General features: G+C 50.3%; 8 protein-coding genes across 8 annotated transcripts; 5 read left to right on the top strand and 3 right to left on the bottom strand.

The window, feature by feature from the left end:
• Positions 1 to 8,505: 8,505 nt before the first annotated feature.
• Positions 8,506 to 10,349, top strand: K444DRAFT_355438 (uncharacterized protein). Its single transcript, XM_024872132.1, has 3 exons — positions 8,506 to 8,525; positions 8,761 to 9,834; positions 10,055 to 10,349. Exons 2-3 carry the CDS (start codon positions 8,896 to 8,898, stop codon positions 10,154 to 10,156), a joined length of 1,041 nt encoding a protein of 346 aa, XP_024739884.1. The 5' UTR covers positions 8,506 to 8,525; positions 8,761 to 8,895; the 3' UTR covers positions 10,157 to 10,349.
• A 151-nt stretch (positions 10,350 to 10,500) lies between these two features.
• On the top strand, positions 10,501 to 11,313 carry K444DRAFT_524791 (uncharacterized protein; the record flags this gene model as incomplete). The annotated part of the gene is made up of 1 exon (XM_024874382.1): positions 10,501 to 11,313. A coding segment is annotated over one exon (813 nt), but the record flags the coding sequence as incomplete, so codon positions are not given.
• Positions 11,314 to 12,032: 719 nt separating this feature from the next.
• On the top strand, positions 12,033 to 15,823 carry K444DRAFT_586462 (glycosyltransferase family 2 protein). Its single transcript, XM_024877979.1, has 3 exons — positions 12,033 to 12,376; positions 12,644 to 14,334; positions 14,380 to 15,823. The coding sequence occupies exons 1-3, from the start codon at positions 12,228 to 12,230 to the stop codon at positions 15,546 to 15,548; spliced, it is 3,009 nt and encodes a 1,002-aa protein (XP_024739882.1). The 5' UTR covers positions 12,033 to 12,227; the 3' UTR covers positions 15,549 to 15,823.
• A 1,077-nt stretch (positions 15,824 to 16,900) lies between these two features.
• On the bottom strand, positions 16,901 to 17,649 carry K444DRAFT_610998 (uncharacterized protein). Its single transcript, XM_024879860.1, has one exon. It carries the CDS (start codon positions 17,224 to 17,226, stop codon positions 16,990 to 16,992), a length of 237 nt encoding a protein of 78 aa, XP_024739881.1. The 5' UTR covers positions 17,227 to 17,649; the 3' UTR covers positions 16,901 to 16,989.
• A 2,159-nt stretch (positions 17,650 to 19,808) lies between these two features.
• Positions 19,809 to 20,604, top strand: K444DRAFT_610996 (uncharacterized protein). Its single transcript, XM_024879859.1, has one exon. The coding sequence runs from the start codon at positions 20,125 to 20,127 to the stop codon at positions 20,482 to 20,484; it is 360 nt and encodes a 119-aa protein (XP_024739880.1). The 5' UTR covers positions 19,809 to 20,124; the 3' UTR covers positions 20,485 to 20,604.
• A 245-nt stretch (positions 20,605 to 20,849) lies between these two features.
• Positions 20,850 to 22,073, top strand: K444DRAFT_718129 (replication protein A, subunit RPA32). Its single transcript, XM_024888417.1, has 4 exons — positions 20,850 to 20,969; positions 21,018 to 21,070; positions 21,121 to 21,175; positions 21,229 to 22,073. Exons 1-4 carry the CDS (start codon positions 20,922 to 20,924, stop codon positions 21,826 to 21,828), a joined length of 756 nt encoding a protein of 251 aa, XP_024739879.1. The 5' UTR covers positions 20,850 to 20,921; the 3' UTR covers positions 21,829 to 22,073.
• Positions 22,074 to 22,106: 33 nt separating this feature from the next.
• Positions 22,107 to 23,025, bottom strand: K444DRAFT_524897 (uncharacterized protein; the record flags this gene model as incomplete). The annotated part of the gene is made up of 3 exons (XM_024874393.1): positions 22,107 to 22,319; positions 22,374 to 22,626; positions 22,721 to 23,025. The coding sequence occupies 3 exons, from the start codon at positions 23,023 to 23,025 to the stop codon at positions 22,107 to 22,109; spliced, it is 771 nt and encodes a 256-aa protein (XP_024739878.1).
• A 1,008-nt stretch (positions 23,026 to 24,033) lies between these two features.
• K444DRAFT_558369 (Isopentenyldiphosphate isomerase) lies at positions 24,034 to 25,252 on the bottom strand. Its single transcript, XM_024876820.1, has 3 exons — positions 25,010 to 25,252; positions 24,624 to 24,962; positions 24,034 to 24,565 (listed from the first exon to the last, which is right to left on the bottom strand). The coding sequence occupies exons 1-3, from the start codon at positions 25,200 to 25,202 to the stop codon at positions 24,333 to 24,335; spliced, it is 765 nt and encodes a 254-aa protein (XP_024739877.1). The 5' UTR covers positions 25,203 to 25,252; the 3' UTR covers positions 24,034 to 24,332.
• Positions 25,253 to 25,372: the final 120 nt, after the last annotated feature.

Below are 25,372 nucleotides of genomic sequence, written 5' to 3'. Positions count from 1 at the left end.
GAAGAGCCACCATATTAATGAACCTAATACGGGAAGAACAAGAGGTCATAAAAGTATATGTACAAGTGACTTGTGGGTAAGTCCGAAGCATAAAACACTTAAGTCCTCGGTTGGGATTCTAACTACACATTGCCAAGATCACCTGGTCTCGAAGTTCAGGGCCGGACAACAAGGATGAAGTTGACAGCAATATTTTTAGCTAACGCTTCTGTGAGTGTTATTATTGTCGATTACGAAAGTAGGATACGGCAAAAAGGTGAGCTTTCCTGGCCGTGCCTGAGGGAATGGAATCCGACACCACAAGTATTCAGAAGTTGGCACCGCACCATGCAGCAGTCTCCTGCGCACACATAAAGTGGAGATTCTCCCAATCTGCTCAGGGGACGGGTTATATAGATGAGGCTGCCATGGCCGTTAAGTTAATTTCCTCATGTGGATTGGAGCTCAGCATTGGGAATCTCCAGCATTTTGGTTCCAAGAAAGAATACCCGCCGGCATTCCCAGAGAAGGACTATAAAAAGACGAACCAAAGATGAAGAGCACCTCGACAAGATGGACGGACGGAAAGAACAGCTGGCACATGGTCAAGGGTGGCGGTCGTTGAATCTACCTCGCGTCGCCGTCGGAAGTCAATGCTCGAGCATTTGGTTGAAGCGCGGACTGCTGCTAACCATGCTCTTCAGACCAGGTCTCCTTAGAAATTTCACTGCACCTCGAGAACTTGACAACAAGCTGCCACTTAACAGCACTCCCTCTCATTCGTTCGGCGAACAGATTATATACACGAGGCTGCTTGTTGGCAGTGCTGTGGACTGATCTTCATTGACAGTTCGAATTGTGAATAGATATTCCCTTTATCGGCCCCTTATACTTCTTCTCTGAACACATGTACATTGGAACTTATGTGGAACGCCCTCCGTCGGGGCACAATATAAGAAGAAGCCAAAGGCGCAGGAAAGCCAAATTAACAAAGAAAATATCAAAAGCGAAGGCCATGGCATCGTCTTTAACAATGTTGTATCGGTGTGGTGAAGCTTATCTGGCAGTCGGTGAGGTGGTGCAAATGGACTTCATCCGGTTAAGCGGGGAGCAAGTTGGCAACAACAAACGACTTGACAGTGCTCGACTCGTCTTCTCAATTGTCCACTCCACTACTTTGTGGAGACTTGTATGTTGTATCTCTCTCGACCCCTGATACCATGGTCGTGAAGCTGCAGTGCCTAGGAAACATCGTGGGAGAGGTAATGTTTGGAGGCATTTTGCCAGAGTGAGTTCCTTGCCTAGAAACGCGAGGGCACCAGGTGGTTGTGTATAAATAAACGAAGAAGTGCAGAGCTGCAGGCTAGATAAACTACTCAATCTAAAACTTCCGAATCAGGAAAGCTGCTTCACGTGTCCGCTGCTATGAAAATCGATTCGTCGTCGTTTGGTGACGGTTCCTCGAAAAAAAACAACGACTCGAGGGAATATGTCAGGTATATAGTGCTCTCATACTAATCAAGGAACTCATCACAGGTTCTCTCATTGGTGCTCTCGAAATTGCCTCCCTCACCATTAGCTGCCTTGGCCCCTGAAAATACCACATCTTGGTGGCACATTGAGGCACCGAGTTTGTTATGCAAGAGGATAGGGAGTTGCGGGTTTCTTTGTGTCTTCTTGATCTTGAGACGAAACAATGACGGCGAATGAGACGCTGGCACCGGACTGGCCCATGACGGCGGGCGAGACGATGACAATGACTCTCGTCTGGTTCCAAAGGTAAGGGTCTTATGTGTGAGACCCTCCTGAAAATGAGGGATTCACATATCATACACAATGCTGGGTAAAGAGAATGTACTTCTTGTGTGGATAAGAAAAGGAGGGATATCCTTGGAGAGACCTGCTGTCGATGTCTTTGCCTTCCCAAACTTTGCAGACACCAGGTTTTATACTTGGAAGCCTTTGAATTGAACTCTTTACTTGGAGAGCAGCATTTCTTCACATGTGTTTTGGAAGACTAGCAGGTCTCGAAGGCGGAACGTTCTCTTCCAACTGCGGAAGAGGGTTGGGTTAGCCTTGGAGACAAAAAGGAGCTTGCTTGAGGACCAGGCCTTGCTAATCCACTTGACTTGCGAGCAAGAGTGAAGGATATATAAGCCGCTGCAACGCTATGCTTGAACGGCAGTATGAAAAGATGCCTCCTGAGCCTGAGCTGAGAAAGCCAGGTGTGGTGCCTTTATTATGGAGCAACCGCTCGACCCGCATCCTCTACTACGGGTGGTATTGCAATGATTTGTATGTAAGAATGTTCTCTTTGAACTATGAGGCGATTATACTCCGTCTAGTTTTCATCGCCAGTGACAGCGCGCAGTATATTGACGGCGGACGAGACGATGACAGCGACTTCCATCTCAACTGTCCCTGAAATTCGTTCTAGGAGATAGTTAAAGCAAGACAATGCTTTACCAGTTTATATTCAAGAAAGAGTGGATAAATAGCAGACCATGTTAGATACCCGAATCTTGAATTCTCCCAATTACTTCCAGTCTGCTCTCGTTCGCTTGTAAGAAAGTGGTGGAAGGCCACTCTTTCATGTCTTGGGCTTGGGGCTATTGTATGAATGGCCGAGCCTCCTGGCGCCACCCTCGGAAAGGCTTCTAACGAGGAAGGTGGAGGGGGCGATGCACGTGGCGATGTGAAAGGGGTGGAGATGATTGCGTGAAAGAAAGAGGGATAGTGGTTCCTTCCGTGTACTCGGACCCTCGGATTCACTTCATATCTCTTTCTTGAAATATAAAAGCAGCCGAAGATCTGAAGGAGAGACGCATGGCCTAGATCTGGACGTTGGCATTGATATACTCGAGATAATGGAATGTGTGCCAAGACTTGGTATATAGCCACACCTGTGGCTCCATTTATTGGGTTGAAAGTCCCCATTTATGTGAGACAGAGTAGTCTCTCTTTCTAACGTGATGAACATTTGTAGTAGGTAAAACGCAGTTAATAACAGACGAATCGTGACATCAGACGAGACGACGACAGCGACTTTCATCCAAGATTCCACAGAAATGTGTCTCATAAGCGGGGACCAAGACAATATCTACTCAGTTTAAGGCCTAAAGGAAGAAGTGAACAATGCTTAATCCAATGTCTTTGGAAAATAGCCTGCATACTTGAAGAAAAGAAATGCTTGCCGATAGTAATCGAGGTGGTTGCTGAGATTCTGCCTTAGCTTTCCGAAATGGAATGAATCAGCGGATGCGAGGGTTTATACTTGGACCTGGAATGTTGGCTCGAGGGAAGCGAGGCAGCGACGTAGCTTGACCTCCAGCTTTCGCGGATCGAATCCACTTCAATTTCGATCAAGTTCGGAAGCTGCGAAAGCAATACTGCGCAGCTTGGTCACTGTTGCTAGGGAGATATAAGTTCCCTTAAGATCTGACTTGGAAGGCTCGAACATGACACTCTACTTTCTGCTGCAGGATTCCAATGAAGAGCATCCCGGACGGCGTCTTTCTGACAATTAAAAGACTGTCTATGAATTCCTTTGGGAACGGATCCCTCGGGTATGCAACTTGCAAGCCAGTTTCCTTCCTTCCCCGATTATTTGACAACGAAATATATATATCTGACAGCAGCTGCAACTTTCATCCGAGTCTCTTCAGAAACCGGTTCTTTGCCTTACCAAACCTCGCATCCCATTATTAACAAGATGAGGAGTAAAGAATGGATATCCTGACAGAGCAACTCCTGTAAAAAAGATCGGGAGGAGGTTTCAATTGGGTGCCAGTGCCAGTGCCAGTGCCTTTGTCTTTGTCCTTTGTTTCTTTTTCGCCTTGGTTTGAAAGAATTCTTGACTTGGCTTGCTTTTAATAGACTCACGGCCGAGACATGAAATGATTATACCATCCATATCCACACCGAACATTGAGGTGCATGCAGTAGCCAAACAGACTCGAGCGAATCTGAACTTCTGAACCTTCGCAGGAGTCCTATGTAAGATTACCGAAAACTAGTGGACACTTCGTAAGTAAGATCTTAGAGACTGAGAACCTCTTTAACCTGGCAAAAGTGCATTTGATTCTCAAAGCTTTGGGATCGTTGGTTGCATGTACTGTGAACTCCGGGACATTCAACTTGGATGAGAGGAGCCGAGATCTGGAGTTAGCTTGTCTCTCAGCCAAGAGAGTGATGAAGATGGATTTGCTGTACGCCGCTCGCAAATCAATCAATCAATCAATCAATCGAGTAGCGTTATCAAATCGTCCGCACCCCCATCGCAACTCCCTGATAAAAACGAAATTGCTTTCATCACGAACAACAAACCCCAAGGGTACAAGGTACATCGATCCTTTTATCCAAAATACCTACCTACCCACCTCCCTCGCCTCGCAATTCAGCCTCTTCCTCGCAAAGCGCAAGGGCTGAAGCGAGGGGGGGCTGAGGATTCGCAGAAGGGGCCAGCAATGCAATGAGGGCCCGGAAGTGACATATCTACTCGCCAGGCTCGCGCTGCAATGCAATGCAATGTGCCGCGAAACATGTCACTGGAGGGCCAGAAACGCAGGCCCAGTGACAGTTCCCGATGTGCAACAGAACGATTATTACTGTCTTTGCAGCCCTATTCTATCGATGTTTCTCTTTCGCTCTTTCTTGTGCTGGGGAGGCTGGGGATGGAAAAGGAGGTTGTGCATTCGCCATGCATGGAGATCTGTGCTGTGTGTGCATGCATAACTCCAAGATTAGGGATCCACGCATCCGCTTCTTCCGCGTCATGTGATTTTTTGCCTAGACGAGATCGAATGTCCCGGTTCAGTTTTGCAGTTAGGAGGCCATCGAGGCTCGAGGCAAGCAAGCAAGCAAGCAGCCAAGTTCAAATCATATGTTGATCACGTGTCGCGTCTCAAGAAAGACTGCATGATGGGAAATAATTGGAAAGATCGGGATTCGGGATTGAAAGAGGCAATTACACTAGTGTGAATCACGTGATCCAGAATTAAAGGGGTCGACCATGTTTCAACACCACTCCAATCAATCACCCCGCGCCTTGGCAAGGATCCCGCGCTCAAGCAAACAAAAAATTTCATCTTACATCCTTTAAAATTTGACCGAGATGATTTTTTTCTTTCTTACAAGCTGGAAGGTGGTGGAGATGGGGTTTCTAATGACCATTTCATGCGGCGCGCGTTAAGGTCGCGTTCCGTTCCGTTCCCAGCTTAGACAAGACCAGATCTCGTTGGATGGCCATGGAGGAGGAATGCTTGGAGCTTCATAATTAAAGTCAAAATTCATTCATGCCAAGCCTCGAACGATTTGCGTTTTATGGACGGGAAGCATCATGGGATGGGTAGTGATAGTTCTGTGATAGTAATGAATGATTCCCTTGGCACAAAGTCAAAAAACCGGAAGGATGGGATGAGAGCCTGGAGAGGGAGGGGAGGAGGGGGATGCGGCAGTAGGATCAAAGGGGTTTCGGAGTCGGGGTTGAAACGCGACGGGAGAGTTCGTTCAGGTTCAGGGACTTCGGAATTCGGCAGCTTGCTCGTGTTTGCTTCCTTGCAGCTTGTAAAGCTTCGAGAAGGAAGGTCGGCGCAGAATCGTGGGTTTCGAGTTTGCCGACGTTGGAAGCTGAGATGTTGCTAGGGTGAGTGGGGCAGTGTGAGTGAGGCCATTTTGAAACCGGAGGGTGGAAAGGGCGAAGACGTCAGTGAGGCATTTGGTGATGGAGGGTGGGACGGCAAATGGATGACGACAGGGCTGTTACAGGATCTTTTCATGTGGATGAACGCGGCGTTGTGAACCCATCGCGAAGGGTCACGATAACCGCAGTACCGCGACAAGCTTCAATCTAGGGCTAGTCTCGTGTACAGAAGCCCGTGGTTCGATTTCCATGAGGCGATGTGTTGGGTCCTCTACCACAGACGCTGATGACCGTTGAAGCTGTCATGGCAAAGCGCCGCCTATTTGGTGATTTCGGTGAATTGGGTGTTAATTTGGGGGGCAAGTGATCGCCAGCGAGTAGATTAAATCTACAACGGCCCTTGGAATTGGGAAATTTTAAGCATGTTTTGATGGGTGGTCGGCACTGGTCGCCAATCGCCGGCCTCGATAGCCGTGATCTGCTGAATTATTATTTCAACGCTGTCGGTTTTCTGTCGTTGGTTGCGATCAACATCTTCAAATCTCCTGGGTCCCTGGTAGCGCTCGGTCTGGGCCCTTCGGCCTTCTGACAACCGCCAGGTACCAGATGCTGATCTGGCCAAGATCTGGACTAGAAAACCGGGGCCTGCTGGCCTTGCAAGGCTCCCCGCCTAGCGTTGCGGTCAGCGTCGCAGTACGCACCAGAGTGGCGAAGTCCAATCAAAGGTTTGACCTTTTTTGAGAATTCGAGAGGCCGAAAAGAGCGGATTACGCGAGCCAAGAGGATGTGCACAGATGAGAGCTTCCGATTCCAGCAACGGTGTCTAAGTTCCCGGGCTGGTGTCGTCCGTTTTGAGTGAGAACTTTACTCTAGTGAATTTACAGTAAGAAGCTATTTAAATAGAGTTGCATCGGCATCGCGGGCCTTGTTCGGCTGGCGAGACGCTTTGGAGAGCGGTTCGCTGGAGGGGCCATGAGTGGGGCGAGCTAGCTGCCAATGGCCGTCTTGGCTCCGATCATTCGCTGGATCCGTGGGGACTTCCGGTCAGGAACAGGTCTGCTGCAAGAGCCTCGAATTTTCAAGGTGCAGGCGTCCGATCTCTCGATGCAGGGCATCCGGGCATCCAGGCATCCAGGCATCAAGACATTTACATACGGGGCGTCGCAATATCCCACCTTCGCCTCCTTCTGAGGGTGCAAAGGGTGGATCGAGACATGACATGAGGGATGTGCTGGCACCATATCACGAGGCGCCGACGACACCATTACGCAGACGGTGAGCCTGCGCGAGGTGAGCAATCCTATCTGTCACTTCTTGTGCTGTGGCTGGTGGCCTGTCAATACAGTACTGTAATCAAATGATATTCAATATTCAGGCGGCCGCCCGCCGGCATAATTGGTTGCATAACTTCGTCCAGATTAAGAACGACGTACGCGGCCAGAGTGCATTTTCAGCTCCTTCCCGAATAAGAAAGCAGAGGGTCATCCGCAGGCACCATCGTTTTCTCGAAGGAAGGATTTGGGATGGGCTTGCCTTTACTCAGCACAGGCACTTTGACGCATCTTGTAAGTTATCACTTGTTCAACTCCCGAAAGCCAAAGGGCAGATGAAGCTGCATAGTAAAACGGCGAGTCGTTTATTCCGTGCGTGAGGGAAGGGGGCGAAGCGAGCAGGCTGCCGGAAATTAAGGGCCACTTTATCGACCACCAGCGCACTCCCAAAACGCGCCGGTGCAGTTCTGTGGCGCTGATTGGCTTGGCTCGTCAAGAAGGCGGGGGTTGGCGGCAGGGGAGCCGCCGCTGGCAGGGCTCCCCCTCCGAGGCCGTCAATGCGGTAGGCTGGTCCGGAAAGCAGGGCAGGGCAGGAGGCCAGGGAGCCAGGGAGCCAGGGAGCCAGAGCGCTGCTGCAAAACCAAAACCAAGGCGGAGGAAGGAGGTTAAACCACAGAGCCTGTGAGAGCCGCGGCTGTAAATTGCCCGAGGGATGCAACTTGCAAGGGATTATAGGAGGGTCGCGCGCCGTGAGTGGCCAACAGCAGCTCGTCCAAGCCAAACTGCTCTTGTCATTTGGCCATTTGGCCTCTGAATTGTGCCCGTACTGTTGTACCACCACCATCATATCGACTGTCCTCTTCCAGCGCCTGCAGAATGCACGCAGCTGCCAGTCGTGTAGCGCGCCTGTAACCGTACTGTGCATTTTACGAGCCTGCCGTAACGCCGCTGGTGCGATCTGTGTGCCCTTGGAGTCTTTGACCCGTTGCCGTATTCGTCCCCGTATTTGTCTGCTCCGTTTGGACCGTCGTGGACTCGTGGTGCTACACTGCTAAGGTTACTGCTCCGCCTTGGTCGCTTCCCTCCTCCCCTCCCCTCCCCCCCAAGGGCCCCAAGACCGTGGCCTGCAGCAGTCACATTGCGCTTGCCAGGACAAATTATTGCTAGCAGTGCGGCCCCAGTCAGTTCCTGGCCCGCCCTGCTCCCTCGCTCGCCCACTCAACCAAACACGCTGCCCCAATCCACCCACCCAGCAAGGCCAGCACCGCACCAAGCAGCGCCTTCATCTCACCACCCTCACCACCACCACCACCACCACCTCACTTCGCCCTCTCCACTCCACTCCACCTCCCTCCCTTCCTCCTCACCTCACCTCACCTCTCCTTCCCTCCCTCCGCTTGCAGGACCGCAACGAATACAGACGTGCAGCTTGCTTGCACGCCTCTCTGCGAGTTGTTAATCCTACGAACGCGACGGCCTCCGGAGGCCTCTAGATAATGGTTGCTCGCTCATGAGATCGCGAACGGACGAATTGAAGTTGTCCAGACGGCCCAATCCCTCCCGACGATTTTTCGTCACGACACTCCTTTGAGTCCGCGGTTTTGCATTTACGACTGATACATTAATCTGAACCCGTGAGTTCACACTTCACCTCACCTTTTCGTCCGAAGAAACATGCTCGAGGAGGAGCGCTGGTTTTCGTCGAGAGACTGCGCGGCTCCCTTTTACGGTCGCGGGGATGGGGTCATGTTGATCATTCATGCGCGCCCGAACTCGACCTTCAATTACGCATACTGACATCAATTCTCAACAGACACGCTCGTTGACATCTTTGTCAAGTACACTCGTTAATACAATTTGCCCTGACAGTCAGTGCTGGTGCAACGTTGTTGTCAATTCACCTTCGCGGTACTGACTCCCCTTAGATCCCAAATCTTGCTTTCCTCCAAACTCCCTCGTCTCCTTCGAAAAAATACGCGCGTACTAGATACACCAACTGCCAGGATGCATACACCTTCGCTCTTCGTTGCCTCTGTGGCTGTATTTTCTGCATTAACCAGTGCTGAGCAGCAACAACAACGGCCCAGATTTTACTTTCCGCGGGCAATCAGGCGGCCTTCAACTGAATTCCAAAACACGACGATTACAACGCCTCCTCCACAAGGCACTGCAAGTGAAACTCCACAAGATGTCATCTCATCGTCTTCAACGAAGCGGTCGTTGTCGGATATTTTTGCTAGGCTTTCATCTTCGTCGGATGGGGGTGCAGGGACAACGGGCGATATCTTGGCCGGCCTTCTAGATCCGTCATCACCTACGACTCCTGCTGTAAGGACGGTGGTGATCTCTCAGACGACAACTGTAGGAATAGGTGGTCCAACACCCGTTGCGTCTCCAAGTTCGCCTGGTACGGGTTCGAATAACTTTGGCATCCTTGGGAGTCAGCCGGACCCATTGACTTCTGCTTCCTCAGCTGCTTCGAGCGGTGCCGTTCCCGTGGTTGTTATCCCACCGACTGTTGCAACCCCGGACGGTGTTCTAGCTGCTACAGTTGACCATCCGTCTTCCTCGACACCTTCCGCCAGTGGGATTACTTTTGGGCCAGGTGGAATTTTGACTGGAGGGACCACGACAAGCTCTTCGAGCCCAGATCCAAGCACACCGACTACGCCTGGTGTAACATTCTCTGGACCCGGAGGATCGTCACCCACTGCTGCAGCTTCAAGCTCGACTTCCACCCCGGAGTCTTCGACCCCAGCCGGAATTTTACCTCTCAGCAACATCCTGTCAGGCGTTCAGGACCCGACGAACCCAACCCCAACTCCAACTCCAACCCCTACTCCCACGCCTACGCCTACACCTACGCCCACGCCCTCACCAGACGTAACACCAGCTGACCCGGCTTCGCCATCCTCTCCTGCTGCAGCAACAACCACCCCCCATGTGGGCACTGATCCCCTATCGTCTATTCTCTCTCCCGTTCTCCCGCCTGTTTCCACCCCTGACCCTACTTCGCCGGGAGTCTCTGGTCCTGCTTCAACTGGTGTCGCGACTCCAACTACGACTCCCGCACCCCCTGCCGCCGCGACTAGCAGCACAGGTCTAGGAGGTATTCTTTCGAGCATCTTATCAGAACCTGGTGGAATAATACCAACCCCGTCAGGCGCTCCAAGTACCCCCGTTGTGGTCCCGACTCCCACATCGCCGCCAGTTATCACGCCTTCCCCAACTGATATCTCGAGTCCTACGTCTCCACCGGTTGTGATAACTCCTACCCTGTCGTTCAACACGACTGCAACCCCTCCAAGTCCACCGACCACATCGTCGGAGATCGTTACAACACCTACGATAAGCGCAACCCCGCCGTCTTTGCCGACATCTTCGCCAGTTGTATCGCTGAATGGAACGACAACAACTCCAGTCTCACCACTTAATTCCACCGTGGCAACCCCATCAAGCTCTCCTATTTACAGCGTCACTCCAACGACGACGGACACGTCAACCCAAATCTTCCCAGCATCGCTCATCGCCCAGCCTTCCGGCTCACTCGCCCCGGGAGAGACTCCGGGCTCTGCCCCGACTAGTATTCCGTCCTTCCTACCCAAGGTCATTACCAATCCAAATGGCGCCGTCACACAACCTGAAGATACAATGCTGGTTCAAGTCGGATTCGACTGCACCTTGAACTACGCCTTTGTTGTGGGCAATGGGCAGTCGTCGGCACAAATCTTTGCATGGCTCCAGCCCGGCATTGTGGATGGACTGGCTTTGCAGAGTCATGAGGTCGTCATTCACACACTGACCCCACTGCCTGTCACGGGTTGCGTAACGACCGTAGCCCTGGCCTTCATACCGAGTAGCATGGTCCAATCACTGAAGCTTAGCTTGAGCATCCCGACTTCTACGCTATACAACAACAACGATACGAGTATCGCCCAGCTGATGGATAAAATCAACCCTGCAATTCCATTGATGCCTGGTACTACTGCGCCAGGGGGTGCCACAGGAACTGATAGTGGTTCTGCAGCTACTTCCGCTGCCGCTGGAAGCGGAAACGGACTGGATAACACCAATGGGCAGACGAGTCAATCACCAAAGGCGGCTGGTGCAACGGCTGGTATTGCTATGCTGGCTGTCGGAGCATCATGTGCTTATGGTGCGGCTATGTTCTTGGTCGCACGACGATACAAGAGAAAGAAGCAGAGCCATCGTCGGTCGAGCTCCGTCGTCGGTCCGGAAATGCGGTATTCAGGAAGTCCAGCAACCCTAATGAGTGGAAACGGCGCTTTCATGTCTGGTGGGCGAACAAGCAGCCCTGGCAACGATCGAAACAGCAGAGGAAGTGGACGGACGGGAAATTCAGCTCGAACACAACAAATCTCGGCACCCATGATGGCAGAGAATTCTCTCGGCTGGAACTAAACGATGATCATATACCAGTCCATATTTCTCACCTCTTTGATACCCATCACAAGCCACCGATCTTCTTTCACCTCGCTGTACTATAAAGAATACCAGCATCGACTGATCAGAGCAATACTCACCATATTTTCTTGTCATCAACTTCATCTTGGCGTTGACACGTCAACGCCACCATACCCTACTGCATCGTATAGGATCTCTAGCCAGCGTTTTCGGCATTGACCTGATCAGAGGTTTATTTTCGTCGCGGAGGATCGAGGTTTGCGGAAGAAATGGAAACGGGGCGAGGGGATCAGAGGCTCTGTGTATATTACGATCAAACAAAATGGATTTACAAACATACCTCGGTCGAAGATGTGAAGAGCCTGGTGACGTGACGTTTATGCTTTGCATTAAGATTTAGAACAGCCTAGTAATGGAGGAGGAATTAACCTTGATCTAAGTTCTTGTGCTTGTGCCGATGACTTTCGCCGTGCTTGCTTTGAAGATGTTGACTAGATTTCAGATTCGGGGTTTTCTATAAAAGGGGTCTGCCATACCGCTCCGTAAATATGAAACATTTACTCGTGATGAATTGACATGTTTCGTGGGGCGTTATTGAAAGAAATCAAGAGCCGCTGAGGGGCTTATCATGTGACGGTTGTTATGGCAACGGCCCATCCGATGTCAGAAAACACAAAAGACAATCGCAAGCAAACTAGCCTCTCAGACATCAACCACTTTTGTCAATTGCGCATCATTGTCTCATACCGGAACAATAAGCTCCTCAAAATCCATTCATTTGGAGTCAATCAATATCCAACTACCTCTCCCACCTCAAATCCGAGACCGATGACCACGAAATAAACACCCATTCTTCAACACCCATTTGGCGCATTCTTGAGCGCATCCTTCAGACAATATTCCCAGACACAATGGACAGCCCAAACACACCCTCACGACCTCCCCTTTACTCCGAGCCCCCATCATACGGCGAACAAAATAGCTCTACACCCACAGGTCAACCAAGCAATGCCTCGCAGGTCCGTTTGTTGACATCAGTTGACGAGCCAGAAAGCCGTCCGTACGTAACCAGAAAGCTTGTTCGACGCCCTCTTGCAGCGCATTTGAAGACTACACCGAATCGTCTCGCGTTTCTCAAGGCAGAAGAGGAATCTATCTCCACCTGCAAGCTGCAGAAAAAGTCTCCGGCCAACGACATCTCGCAGTTGTTGACCAGAATACCAGATGGTCCCTCGCGCAGAAGATCGCTCCGAATCCCAGTCAAATCTCCCCTTTCAAAGCTCGAGTCAGAAGTGCAGAAGAAAGCAAGCTTACTGAATAGAAATAGTCCATATATCTCCCACAGATCATATCAACCAACGGTGATCTCCTCAAATTCACGCGCTCCATCAATCATTGATACTGCACCTACCATGCCTCCATCAGATCCTTCATACTTACCCTACTCCCCGAGTGGCAGAGTCTCACCAACGAGATCTTGGGAGACTAGAGGATCGAACGAGTTCAATAGACCTCCTCCTGCGAACGTACAATTCGAGCCTCCGGAGATCAATGGCAGCCCGAGACCTGGTACACCTTCGTCGAGATATGGAGGTAGTCCGCGACGGCCACTGCCTCCTGCGCCTCTGTTTGCCGGGGCCAACTCCTCTCGTACTTCCTTCATCGCAGACGACGCTACAATCTCAATCCCTCTAGAAGGTGATATTGGGGACGGCGATGATGTATTTGGCCTTGATAGTCCCTTGAAGTCTGGTGGTAGACACGGCTTGAAGTCTAGAGATTCATACATGTCAGCACAAACACTCACAGACGATCAAGACCAAGAATCTCAACAGGACTATGAACATTATGGTCCGGCACCAGATGGAAAGCAAGAACGGAGAGGAGCCCGGCAAGCACAAATGTCGAAGAAAGAAGTCCGATTGATCAACGGAGAGCTCATTCTCGAGTGTAAAATCCCTACGATTCTCTACAGTTTCTTACCGCGCAGAGACGAAATCGAGTTCACGCACATGCGATATACGGCCGTGACCTGCGATCCAGATGACTTTGTATCGAAAGGCTACAAATTGCGCCAGAATATCGGGAGCACAGCGAGAGAGACCGAGCTCTTTATTTGCGTCACGATGTACAATGAGAACGAGATTAACTTTACGAGGACGATGCATGCTGTCATGAAGAACATATCGCATTTCTGCTCTCGCTCAAAGTCTCGGACTTGGGGCGAGCATGGATGGCAGAAGATTGTTGTCTGCATCGTTTCCGATGGACGACAAAAAGTGCATCCGAGAACCCTCGACGCGCTGGCTGCAATGGGCATCTACCAGGACGGCATCGCCAAGAACTTGGTCAATCAGAAGGAAGTGCAAGCACATGTCTATGAATACACAACCCAGGTATCTCTGGACTCGGACCTCAAGTTCAAAGGTGCTGAAAAAGGAATTGTGCCCTGTCAGATGATCTTCTGTTTGAAGGAGCAGAACGCCAAGAAGTTGAATTCGCATCGTTGGTTCTTCAACGCTTTCGGCCGAGCCCTTACACCAAACATCTGTATCCTTCTTGATGTCGGTACGAAACCTGGTAGCAACTCTCTCTATCATCTATGGAAGGCATTCGACACAGATTCAAACGTCGCCGGAGCGTGTGGTGAGATCAAAGCCATGAAAGGCAAATTCGGAACCGGGCTCTTGAATCCATTGGTCGCGTCCCAGAATTTCGAGTACAAGATGTCGAATATCTTGGATAAGCCGTTGGAGTCGGTGTTTGGATATATTACGGTGTTGCCCGGTGCATTGAGTGCGTATCGATATCATGCTTTGCAGAATGATCATACAGGTCATGGGCCGCTGAGTCAATATTTCAAGGGTGAGACGCTGCATGGTCAGGATGCGGATGTCTTCACTGCGAATATGTACTTGGCTGAGGATCGTATTCTGTGTTGGGAGTTAGTGGCGAAGAGAGATGAGAAGTGGGTGTTGAAGTACGTGAAGAGCTGTACAGGAGAGACTGATGTCCCTGGTAAGTTTGTCTTCTGAGATTTTCAGGTTTATGCTAATTTTTCAGATTCCGTTCCGGAATTCGTTTCCCAGCGTAGGAGATGGTTGAACGGTGCCTTCTTCGCGGCAGTCTACTCTCTCGTCCACTTCAGACAAATCTGGCATACAGATCATAGCATCGGCCGCAAGATCCTCCTTCACATCGAATTCTTCTACCAACTCATCAGTTTACTCTTCACATATTTCTCCCTGGCCAACTTCTACCTCACTTTCTACTTCGTCGCCGGTTCCCTCTCAGACACCACAATCGACCCCTTCGGGCACCACATCGGCCTAGTAATCTTCACTATCCTCCGCTACACCTGCGTGCTCCTAATTTGCACGCAATTCATCCTCTCCATGGGCAACCGCCCACAAGGCGCCAAACGTCTCTACCTCTCCTCCATGATAATCTACGCCATAATCATGGCCTACAACACCTTCGCCTGCATCTATATCGTCGTGCGCCAACTAAAAAACCACGCCGCAGGCCTCAACCTCGGCAACAACGTCTTCACCAACCTCATCATCTCGACGGGTTCCACAGTCGGCGTCTACTTCCTCATGTCCTTCCTGTACCTCGACCCCTGGCACATGTTTACTTCCTCAGCCTCCTACTTCATGCTGCTCCCCTCCTACATCTGCACACTACAAGTCTACGCCTTCTGCAACACGCACGACATCTCCTGGGGCACGAAAGGCGACAACGTAATCCACACGGACCTCGGCGCGGCGCTCGGCCACGGCGGGAAAACCGTCGAGCTCGAGATGCCCTCCGAGCAGCTGGACATCGACTCGGGCTACGACGAAGCCCTCCGCAACCTCCGCGACCGCCTCGAAGTCCCCGTGCCCCCCATCTCGGAGTCCCAACAGCAGGAAGACTACTACAAATCCGTGCGGACGTACATGGTCGTCGTGTGGATGGTGTGCAACGCCATCCTCGCCATGGCGGTGTCGGAAGCGTACGGCGCGACGGCCGTCGGCGACAACTGGTACCTGAAGTTCATCCTGTGGAGCGTGGCGATCCTGGCTATCTTCCGCGCGCTGGGTAGCGGCACGTTTGGCGTCATCAATTGCGTGGAGGCCGTCGTGGAGGGCCGGGTCAGGATGCGGATGAAGCTGCCGAAGTGGGCGGGCGGTCTGGGCGAGAAGTGGCGGGATGGTCTCAGCTCTTTCGGGGCCAGCGTCAAATCTTGAAGTAAGTAAGTAAGTAAGTAAAGTAAAAGTTCTTGTCGTGGAGTTTTTTGTAAGAAAATGAGGGTGGGGATTTGGCTGGTGATGAACGGATGGATGGATGGATGGATGGTAATATGGTGTTTACTTGATACCTTGTTGGATTTTCGGGATGTGGAGTTACATGCTGCTTTGTTTGCTCTGTATCTGTTGTATAGAGTCTATCTATCATACTTGTTGATATCGAAAAATTCTCGCTTTTTCAAAAGTCAACCCCTCTCCCTACATCATCAAGTGCGGGGATACCTCGATACAGTAGCAACTTCGAGCTCCTTATCTTACAGGGTCCGATTTTCACTGTGCCGTTTTCGAGAGGCCGGAATCCTCTTTTTTGTGGTATTTAAGCGAGGACCTCCTTCGCGCCCCCTTTTGACAAGCGAATTCGCCCCGTGTGGTTTACAAGAATAATTTACTGTGCTCTCTCGCAGTTTACTTCTGCCTTAAGCTAATAAACAAACAGACTTACTTCCACTGCAGCTGTTCTTCCCTGCAAAGCTCGTCCTACCCGCATGTCCTGTCGAGCGACGGCGTCGCAGGCATGTGGAATGCATGATACAGTCAGTGCATCCTCTCAGCCTCGGTGTCCCCCCCTCCCCCTCCTGGAAACCGAAAGTCCGGATCATCCAGATCAGCACCGTCTGGGTCTGGATCAGTACCAACGCCTCGCCCCAGCCGTTCCCTAGACCCCTTCTCGAACACGCGCCGCCACGCGTCCCTCGGCACGGAATAGGTCAGTCGGGTTGGTGATCAGATAAGGCTGCAGAATGCAGCGCATTGGGTGCTGGAACAGATCGCCGCGACGCATCATGGCGTGGTTGTTTATGCAGCGGATTGCGTACGCGGTTCTGCAAGGGTGTGTGAGGTCTCACGATTAGCGGCGGTAAGTTGTTCGGAATTGCGTATCCTGAGTGAGGTGCGAGTTTTATGCAAAGTGAAGAGTCATGCCCTGCGGGGATCAATGTCTTGATCCTGAGAATAATTACTAACAGGTGGTAAAAACAGGTGGAATATTATCTCTTGCTGAGATACGATGTTGAGACTCTCATGGTCCCGTTTCGCCTTGATGTGCACTGTTTAAGCACCTCTTCTGTCTAAGTATCGATTGCATAATCCACCACAACGTGCCTTTCCTGCCACACTTTGCTTCCTTCGTGTGCTCAGAAGGGGCAAATCATCATTGATGACTCTGCTGATGTGTTTATCCAAGCTACGACTAATAATCCATCGGTGATAGAAGGTCTTTAGACCTAGAGGTTGAAGTAGCATGCCCAAAAAGTCGACGGTAGAAGCAATGCCTGGCGTCGGAACATGAGTATAAAGTCATTGTCTTTCCGGATTGCATCGCAGCCAACTCCACGGCACCAAGATTAGCTCAACTGCGTCGGATTGCTGACTCGGGAACCACTTACAGAGCAATCCGAGTGACGGTGTTGAAGATTAATCTTGCACATAATTCTTCGAAAGAGAAGATATCCTTCGCTGCGTGCTCGATGAGCTTTTGGCGGGAGATCAGGCCAGTGCAGGCTTTGATAATAGGGTGGCAACTTATAAGATTCTTGAACTCGCTTCTTTGCTGGTGAAGGCGAGCTAGACAAAAGCCCAGCACTAGGAGGCAAATAACAGTGAGGCTATACGCTGTCATGACTGACCAGAAGTGGTGGTATGCAATGGGGCCAACAAATTGCGAATGCAAGCCTTGTAAACTATAGTTCACTTTCTCGAGGCTCACAAATTAGAAGAAGGACTTGGGAAGGGAATATGGAGTTTCATGAATGGGTTTATCGTCTGTCCGTGTATCGAGGGGACTGGACTAACGAGGGAGATGACGATGAGTACAAGGGGTGATGACGATGAGGAAAAGTAGAGAACAGTGAATAGTATCTTCTCTTGCGAGAAGCCCAAGGGTCGGCTCAGAGAGGAAAAGGGTGAGATTGAGAATTTTCCTCGAGGTGAATTGTGTGTTGAAATTTCTGAAGTGGGACAACTAGATCCACCTTCCAAAGCAGATGCATTGTACAAAATGTTTTTGATTGACATTGAATGGGTGGGAACGTCGAGATCGGGAGTCGTGAATCGAACGACAATCAAAACCATTCACTCGGAAATGGCGAGCAAGGCTTCTAATGTCATGCGAGGGGCTTGAGAAGTGGCGGGAGGAGGTCACCTCGTTTCTCAAGGTCTGAGTTGGGATTTAGATGGCGATTTCCAGCGAAAAGTTTGATACCTGAGGTGATGTAGTCGTTGTACTCTTGGTTGTGCGTCGGTGCATGGCATCTAATGTCAGGTAAGCTATTGACGAAGCGTGCTTCAGGAATTGTCATACTTCTCACAAGCGACCGTTGTCTTACCAGTCTCAGAATGTTCATACGTATGGTATTTAGTTTTGAGCAGAGATTCCAGCTCGAGGTGGAAGCATCGGACTGCATCCATCGCTCATCCATTGCTTGTTGAGAGATTGAGAGATCTTCTTAACAGGAATGCCTGCAGACACCAGCCATTCGCGGACAGAATCAACCGTAGCTTGAGAAGGAGCAAATATTTCAGCTACTTCCCCCGCTGCGTAATGTTGATCGTATCTTGGAGAATCATGTTTGGAACTGGACATGGAGTCAGAGCCGGATTATCTTTGAAATGCGTAAGCACTCACACTTCCATCAACAGATCATTGTCATTCTCGAGATTGCATTAAGTCATGCCAATACAAACTGGGAGCTGTACAGTGGCATCAAGCCTATCTCTTTTGGCCCACGATTTTGGGGTGGCATCACGCCGTTCATGCAAAACGTGGTTTGCAGGATGTGGAGCTGCGCAATAAGAGCACTCAAAATGGACGGAGTGAAGAAATGCATGGTGAGGAAAATTTTAGAGATGCAACAGCTTATGCAAAAAGCATAACTGTTGGGAACTGGGCAAAGCTATTTACTTTTGCTGGCTACCTGTTTGTAGCTTTTACTACTAAGAGACTGACCTAGGGTTTAAAGTCAGCCCAAACAGTAGATAGCACAACATGGCAGTCTAAAAAGTGCTTGATGTCCCACAAGTGGCTTGTTAAGCAGAGGATCTTTCCTTGAAGAGACTGTGGAGGCGTCGGAGGCGGTCGAACGACTCGCATATGTGGCAAATGGGAAGCTAAGACGAGAGAAAGTCACTCCTCGGACGAAAAGGGCGGTTGGGGTTTGGTAATGGAGCACATTCCATATTGGGCCTGATAATGGTAGGTGACAGTCACGCTGGCGGCGAGCGTAGACAATCAAAGGAAGGTCCCTGAAATTTCCCAGCCTTCCCCGCACTCAGCCATTTCCGCGCCACAGGCGCGAGAAGGCGCCCGAGGGTACACTCTAAATAGGAATTACCCAGTGAGGAGGAAGTGATTGACGACAAGCAACTGGCCAGGCTTGATGTTGGTCGATCGCCGAGGTAGAAAATCCGGCATTGAATGTTAGTCGGAGCTTATCGTCGAACTTTATCTCAACTTTTAGCAAAGAATTTGAAGAGGGCCGGCAAAGAAAGGAACTGGGTATAAAGTCTTGAGGGCATTGATCAAATCCTAGCACATCTTGATTTGGAATGGGAGGGTGGACTGCATCTTTACCAGGGGCAAAACCTGTGTAAACATGCCAGTTCATTCCCTTTGATCTCTTTGGATTCAAGGCTTGATGCAAATAGCATTGTACTAGGATTTTACAGCCCTCTGTGGACTTGCACAAATTCGGCGAAGTCGTCCCTTCAATAGACGATCTCACCTCGGCTGAAGAGAGGTTCTAGCGGCTATCCTATGAGGATCTACAAACTTTAGTCTAACTGAACGAACGAGGCTTTAAGCTTATCTGACCCTGGAAATGATGTGCAATTCAGCTGTCCATTCTGAAATTATTTTCAAACAAGGAACATGGGGGCTAGTTGATGGACTGGGTGGGAACTTCCGATCGCAATTGCTCAACTTGACGAAGTCTTCGGGTCTTGGGGCCCATCTAGAGGACAGAATTTGTTCCTTGAACATCAAATTGAAAACTACAAATTGAATTTCAAAAGGCAAAGTACCGTTGGCGTGAAGCCCGACGCCCTCAAGGTACTCGACGTCAGGGACAACCGATCCATGACAAGGGCTCACTTTCCTTGAGCAAACACCTCCTCTTCATCCTGTCCATCCGAGCACGGCTCACGAGGCTAAGAAGCCTTAGGCTGTGTGATGGAAGCTTGCAGCAGAGGATCCTAAAGTATTCCCGGACCTGAAGCTGCGGTGAACGGTCATGTCCCCGTCGTCTGCTGGAAGGTCTCGTGGCTGAAGCTGTGTAACATCGAGGAGCCCTCCTAAGGCGCTCCAAAGCTCTCGCATGGCTGGAATGAGTTGGTTGATGATGCTTTGTCAGGCATCGGACCCTTTTTGAGGACTTAAACTCCGAGACCCTCAAAACTATGGACTCCCTCCGATCCGAAGCCATCAGATTGATAACTGTGTTTCTTCGATTCTGACTTCATGGCACAGGTGCTCCAGAATCTGCTCCAGATGAGGATCTAACCTTATATAGAGACCGATTCCATGCCTGTGAAGTTGATCATTGATGCTGTCTCTCCGTCACCTCTCACCATGCAGGCCATCAACATCGTTGCTCTCGGTGCATACCGTCACGTCGCTGCGATGATGGAAAAGCCCTTCGAGCACACTCTGTACCGAATGGCCGCAATCGTAGATTTGAACAGCAGCCCCGAATCCTTCACATACTCTCCTCACAACCTTGGAGTTGTCCTCTACTCCCTTCATCCACCTCCTCAGGTCTTCATCATTGGTGCCGCGATTTCTGAGAGCATGGCGGAGGAGTCAATCGCTGTCTGGGAGGATTCCATTAAAATTCGAGGGACCCAGGACACTTTGCTGATCAATGTGAGCGTTGAAGGTTGATGGTGATTTGGGATTCTGCTTATCAGACGTAGCTTCAAGCAGAACCACCTGCGGATGGGAATTGGATGATGGAGATCATGGGGAAACTTGACGGAAAATACAAGAACAACAGGAACGAACTGTAACAAATCAGTAGAGAAATGACTTTGACCTCTACCTAATTACTTCTGATTCTTTTGAAATGAGTTCCTTGAGACACGTGACACACCAATATACGCGACTTCGCGGTCCCGATTTCTCGACGCGTTTTCTTCAAACACGAAATCAACAACTCGTCAACCGCAATTACCACAGCACGAATCCGCAACAATGGGTACGCAGAGCATTCTCTCACAAGATCATCAAGTGCTAATTCTGGTCAAGCAAACTATGGATACGGCGGCGGGTATTCGACGACCAGCTACGGAGCGCAAGGCGGGGCAGAAGGAGGAGGTTTCATGGGAGGATCGCAACAAGGGAGCCAAGACAGCCCTGGCGGAAGCAGAGTAAGATACTCCATTTCCAATTGCAAGAAACGTGGAATAACTTGCCAGACCTACGGAAAAGACACATTACGACCCGTCACGATCAAGCAAATCATCGATGCGTAAGTCTCCCCTCCTTCGAAGACTTTGCCTCCAACTGACCAGTGCCCAGCGTCCAGCCCCATCCCGATAGCGACTTCAAGATCGACGGCTCAGAATTAACACAAGTACGCTTCCCCTGCCCCCTTCCAAAATTATCCCCTGACAATGCGCCTGCCAGATAACCTTCGTCGGCCAAATCAACTCTATCTCTACCCAAACCACAAACACAGCCTACAAAGTCGACGACGGCACGGGCCTAATTGAAGTGAAGCAATGGATTGACAGCGACGCGGACGCCTCTACTGCTAAACCACGACCGAAAGAAGGCGAATACCTGCGTGTCTTTGGCCGTATCAAAGCCTTCAACAACAAGCGCCACGTCGGGGCACACCTTATCCGTCCCATCACAGATTACAACGAGGTTAATTACCACTTGTTAGAGGCTACGGCTGTGCATTTGTACTTCACGAGGGGACCACCGGAGGGAGCGGCGAATGGGGTGAAGAATGAGGGGGGCATGTTTGTTGATGGTGGTGTGAGCAATGGAGCCCCGGCGAAGGGAGGAAAGTTACCGGCGAAGATAACTGGGGTGGGAAGGAAGGTGTATGAGCTTTTGCAGAGCGAGCCGCAGAATAATGAGGGGCTGCATGTCAATATGATTGCGCAGAAGTTGGGGGTTCCGAGTAATGAAGTGTTTAAGGCGGGCGATGTGTTGTTGGGTGAGGGATTGATTTATACGACGGTTGACGATGAGACGTGGGCTGTGCTGGAGTACTAGAGGAGGGGTGGGAAGAATTGGCGTTATGGGTTGGCTTTGGAAGGCATCTGGCATGGAGGGATGGATGTTCTGAGCAGATGCTGGATTGTATGAAATAGCAAAATCACGAAAACATGGCTGCACGTCGAATTGATACCAATTTGGATTCTGCTATGCGAATGCTACCCGGGGGAGCAGTAACACTACTCCGAGAACAGTAATATCAAAAACTCCAACTGGCCCAATGCTGTCATGACTCAGCAAGTATCAATTTCTTCCCTCCCCTCTTCATCCATCCCTTAGAGAGTCCCAACCCTCACACTCTGCCCAGACTTCCCCTTCGAGCTCTCAGCAACGGGCTGAGGCTCCCTAACCATGATATGCAATTTAATCGGTTTCGGGCCCCTCACCAGCTGTATATCGATCTTCTGCTCAAAGCCATACTTTTCATAGTATGTCATGTTGGAGTGCGCGCTCGACTCGAGGTAGGTGGCGCGGTTTTCGAGGTCTGCCTGTTTGCATGTTATTAGCATGGATGAAGAGAAAGGGAGGAAGTTGAAACATACCCTTGCAGTCATGTGCTCGATCAGCTTCTTTGCATAGCCTTTGCCCCTTGCACTAGGCTTGCTGCCGAGATACACAAGGTAATACGAGTCATCATCTCGAGGACCCATAATATCATGTTTCGTGTGGTGCAAAAGAGGAAGGAACTCGTTGTAGAAACGGGTCTTGCCTTCGGATGAGAGCTTGTACCAGAGGCGCCACATACCGGAGCGCAGGATGGTCCAGAGATCGTCCATATTCTTGCCGGGTGGCATCCTGTATCGTTCATCAATACCTCTGATTCTCTTCGAATCTCTAAATCGAAGAAGCGGTTGGAAGGGGGAAGGTGACGGGAACGGGTATAACATACCAAAGCGCAACGGCATCATAATCCGGTCCAATCGTCGTCACAATTCCCTTGTAACAATGAGCTGCTGTGACATACCTGAGGATATCACAATGCATCTTCCACTTGTACTCCTCGGAGTAAGTAGCCATATCCTCCATGTCGATGAAGTAGCGTGCTACTTCATCCACGGCGAAGGCTTCAGCGAGGCACTGTGCGGCTTGCTCGTATTCTGCGATGCCGAGGACGCGGACTTCCTCAGTGGATTCTGGGGAGAGACTGCGTTTCTTCTCGAGGGTGAGAGTATTGCTGTTATTGGTTTGCGCCATGATTGCGGTTTAAAGATGAGCAGGAATGACTTTGTTGACGTTTCTAGGCAAATTAGGATGGCGGTCTGGGAAACAGGGGCCAGAACGTACAGGACGGTTTTTCAGCAGGTCTAGTTGAATCGCCTGTATGTTGTTTAGAAATCTGTGCTCTCGACACTGTCTCGTATCGAGATGGAAAGCGAAGGCAATTGAGACTTTGACGTATGTCAACCGACATCAATGTAGATCTTATTCTTGTGTCTTGATTTTTATTTCAAGGACAATTGACGGATTGCTTGATCCGTCGAGTTTGCAGACTCTTAACGTCTGTGAGTCGAGGTTGAGGATGATGGTGTAAGGATGACTTCGAAACTGTAGCAATTGATTTAGTGCTGAATGACACTGTAAATCGAATAGCAAATGATTTGGTTTGGATACTGATTGCTGGTGGTTTTAAAATCGAAGCAGTCGGATTGTTCTTGTGAGACCTGTGGAAGCAACGAGGGAGAGCGATAGGCCACGGCTTATGTAGACACGTTTGGAATCCTGGATGTCGTCCATCCTTGGAAACCCGCAGGTTTGACGAGTCCACTGGAGCGCTAGAGAAGCCATCGTGGATTTTGGCGTCCAACCGAATTGAGCCCGGGTATCCCGCTGATAGCAAAATCATTTGTCAAGTTTTTCAAATGGCCGTCTCTTGCCATGGCAGTCAGGTGTTTCCGAATGGCCAATCTGATCAAACTTCGCCTGCAGAATACAGGGTCCATTCATGTATGGAAAGCTATCTTGGGTGCAAAAAGGCTCTTCTCGAATCGCAGTTGCAGCTTGACGGTGAGGCGTGGGGTTCTGACGGGCGGTTGGACATGCCTGGGTGGGTTAGTGGCAATGGACCCTTCAAAACGCGACACTCCGGCTGCCGACTTGTTGCGGAATTGCTCCACATGCGATATGTGAGATGTGCAGATGATAAGTGAGAGAGGACAGAACAATATCAAGAACTATCTTGATGACAAGGCGAAGAGTCTGTGAAGGATCGGTACCCTTTGCCGGGGTTCCAAGACTTGGGGCGGTTTCCAACAACCCAACCTCCTGATCCGATCAGAGAAAAAAGTTCGAAAGCACCTAAGAACACTGGTTGTTGAGGTGTGTATATGCAATGCCTTTTATTGCACGTCTTTGCAGACAGGGTATATTGGTCTCTCCTTCATTATCGCTTCGGCCACTGTCTCTCCTGTCATGCATCAGAGGTCTTCCAACCTTGCCTGATAGTCCTTATGTGTACGCCTACTCCATTCCATGCATCATTATCACATCTCCAGTCGATCCCTTCACATTCTTCGGATCTCTTGTTCGTTCATGTACTTCTCCAGGCCCTGGTCGAGGTGCTCCCACCACTCGAATAGCAGCGAATGGCAAATAAGCTTGAACCATGGGGTGAATTTTAGGGTAGGATCGTTGAACATCGCCTTCAGACCGTCGGCGGTAACATATCGAGTATCGCGCACCTCATTGAGGTTGGGCTCGAGGTCGACGTCTGCCTTGATGAAGAGAATGTAGTCGACTGAATTTGTCACGCGAGGTCAGTATATTTCTTTTGGGCAAATAAGATTGAGACTCACTCTCATGCTCGCCCCATTTTCCATCGCTGGGTGCCTTATAGTGGATTCTTGTCAAGAACTTGAAGTTCTCGATTGGTACTTGAGCAGCCTTGATACCCAATTCATGGTCCAGCTTTCGTTGAGCTGCACGCTTCACACCTTCAACAGCCTCTGCCAACTCTGCACCGCCCTCACCAGGAATACCAAGTGGGTGTGAGCAGCATGTATTGGTCCACATGTCTGGGAAAGTAATTTTCTCGGTAGCACGTTGTTGAAGAAGCAATTCATTCTTGGAGTTGAAGAGGAAAACAGAGAAGGCGCGGTGTAGGAGACCTTTCTCGATATTGGTCATGAGATGACCTGCAGTTGTCAGCATCATGCATTGATATGATGGTCCAAGTACCTACATATCTTCTTGCTGAAGTTTCCGATCGGCTTGTCATTCTCATCGAGGACAATGCACACCTCATCCATCAATCTAATTTGTTCTTCATCGTGGCCATCTAGCTCTGCCGAGCTGGTGTCGATGTCAGGAAAGAGTCTGAGGATGCTCTGTGCCGTAATTGGCTCAGCTTGAGTGATTGTAGTGGTGGCAGACATTGTAGGAGGCAGGAAGTCCTTTACGTGCTTGAGGAAATGCCTCACGAGCAATAAATAACGCAGCGCGAACTGTTTTGGAGAGACACCGCCATTGGACGCAAAATTGGGGAAAGCACAGACCCCTGTTTAGTGGGGTGGTCTACTAGCAGCACGGCCACCGTCGGTTTAGA

Source organism: Hyaloscypha bicolor, assembly GCF_002865645.1.
Source record: "Hyaloscypha bicolor E unplaced genomic scaffold K444scaffold_53, whole genome shotgun sequence".
Classification (NCBI taxonomy): domain Eukaryota; kingdom Fungi; phylum Ascomycota; class Leotiomycetes; order Helotiales; family Hyaloscyphaceae; genus Hyaloscypha; species Hyaloscypha bicolor.
This window is presented reverse-complemented; position numbering and strand designations above follow the sequence as displayed.

Bases quoted from the DNA above. Each gene is read 5' to 3' on its own strand.
- K444DRAFT_610998 (XM_024879860.1), bottom strand. From the start codon at position 17,226: ATGACAGCGTATAGCCTCACTGTTATTTGCCTCCTAGTGCTGGGCTTT.
- K444DRAFT_718129 (XM_024888417.1), top strand. From the start codon at position 20,922: ATGGGAGGATCGCAACAAGGGAGCCAAGACAGCCCTGGCGGAAGCAGA. The intron at 20,970-21,017 runs GTAAGATACTCC...ATAACTTGCCAG, and splicing joins ACAGCCCTGGCGGAAGCAGA to ACCTACGGAAAAGACACATT. The intron at 21,071-21,120 runs GTAAGTCTCCCC...ACCAGTGCCCAG, and splicing joins ATCAAGCAAATCATCGATGC to CGTCCAGCCCCATCCCGATA.
- K444DRAFT_586462 (XM_024877979.1), top strand. From the start codon at position 12,228: ATGGACAGCCCAAACACACCCTCACGACCTCCCCTTTACTCCGAGCCC. The intron at 12,377-12,643 runs GTACGTAACCAG...GAATAGAAATAG, and splicing joins GACGAGCCAGAAAGCCGTCC to TCCATATATCTCCCACAGAT. The intron at 14,335-14,379 runs GTAAGTTTGTCT...CTAATTTTTCAG, and splicing joins AGGAGAGACTGATGTCCCTG to ATTCCGTTCCGGAATTCGTT.
- K444DRAFT_558369 (XM_024876820.1), bottom strand. From the start codon at position 25,202: ATGTCTGCCACCACTACAATCACTCAAGCTGAGCCAATTACGGCACAG. The intron at 24,963-25,009 runs GTAGGTACTTGG...TGACAACTGCAG, and splicing joins AAACTTCAGCAAGAAGATAT to GTCATCTCATGACCAATATC. The intron at 24,566-24,623 runs GTGAGTCTCAAT...TGACAAATTCAG, and splicing joins AAAATGGGGCGAGCATGAGA to TCGACTACATTCTCTTCATC.
- K444DRAFT_610996 (XM_024879859.1), top strand. From the start codon at position 20,125: ATGCCTGTGAAGTTGATCATTGATGCTGTCTCTCCGTCACCTCTCACC.
- K444DRAFT_355438 (XM_024872132.1), top strand. From the start codon at position 8,896: ATGCATACACCTTCGCTCTTCGTTGCCTCTGTGGCTGTATTTTCTGCA. The intron at 9,835-10,054 runs GTGGGCACTGAT...CAACCCCGTCAG, and splicing joins CAGCAACAACCACCCCCCAT to GCGCTCCAAGTACCCCCGTT.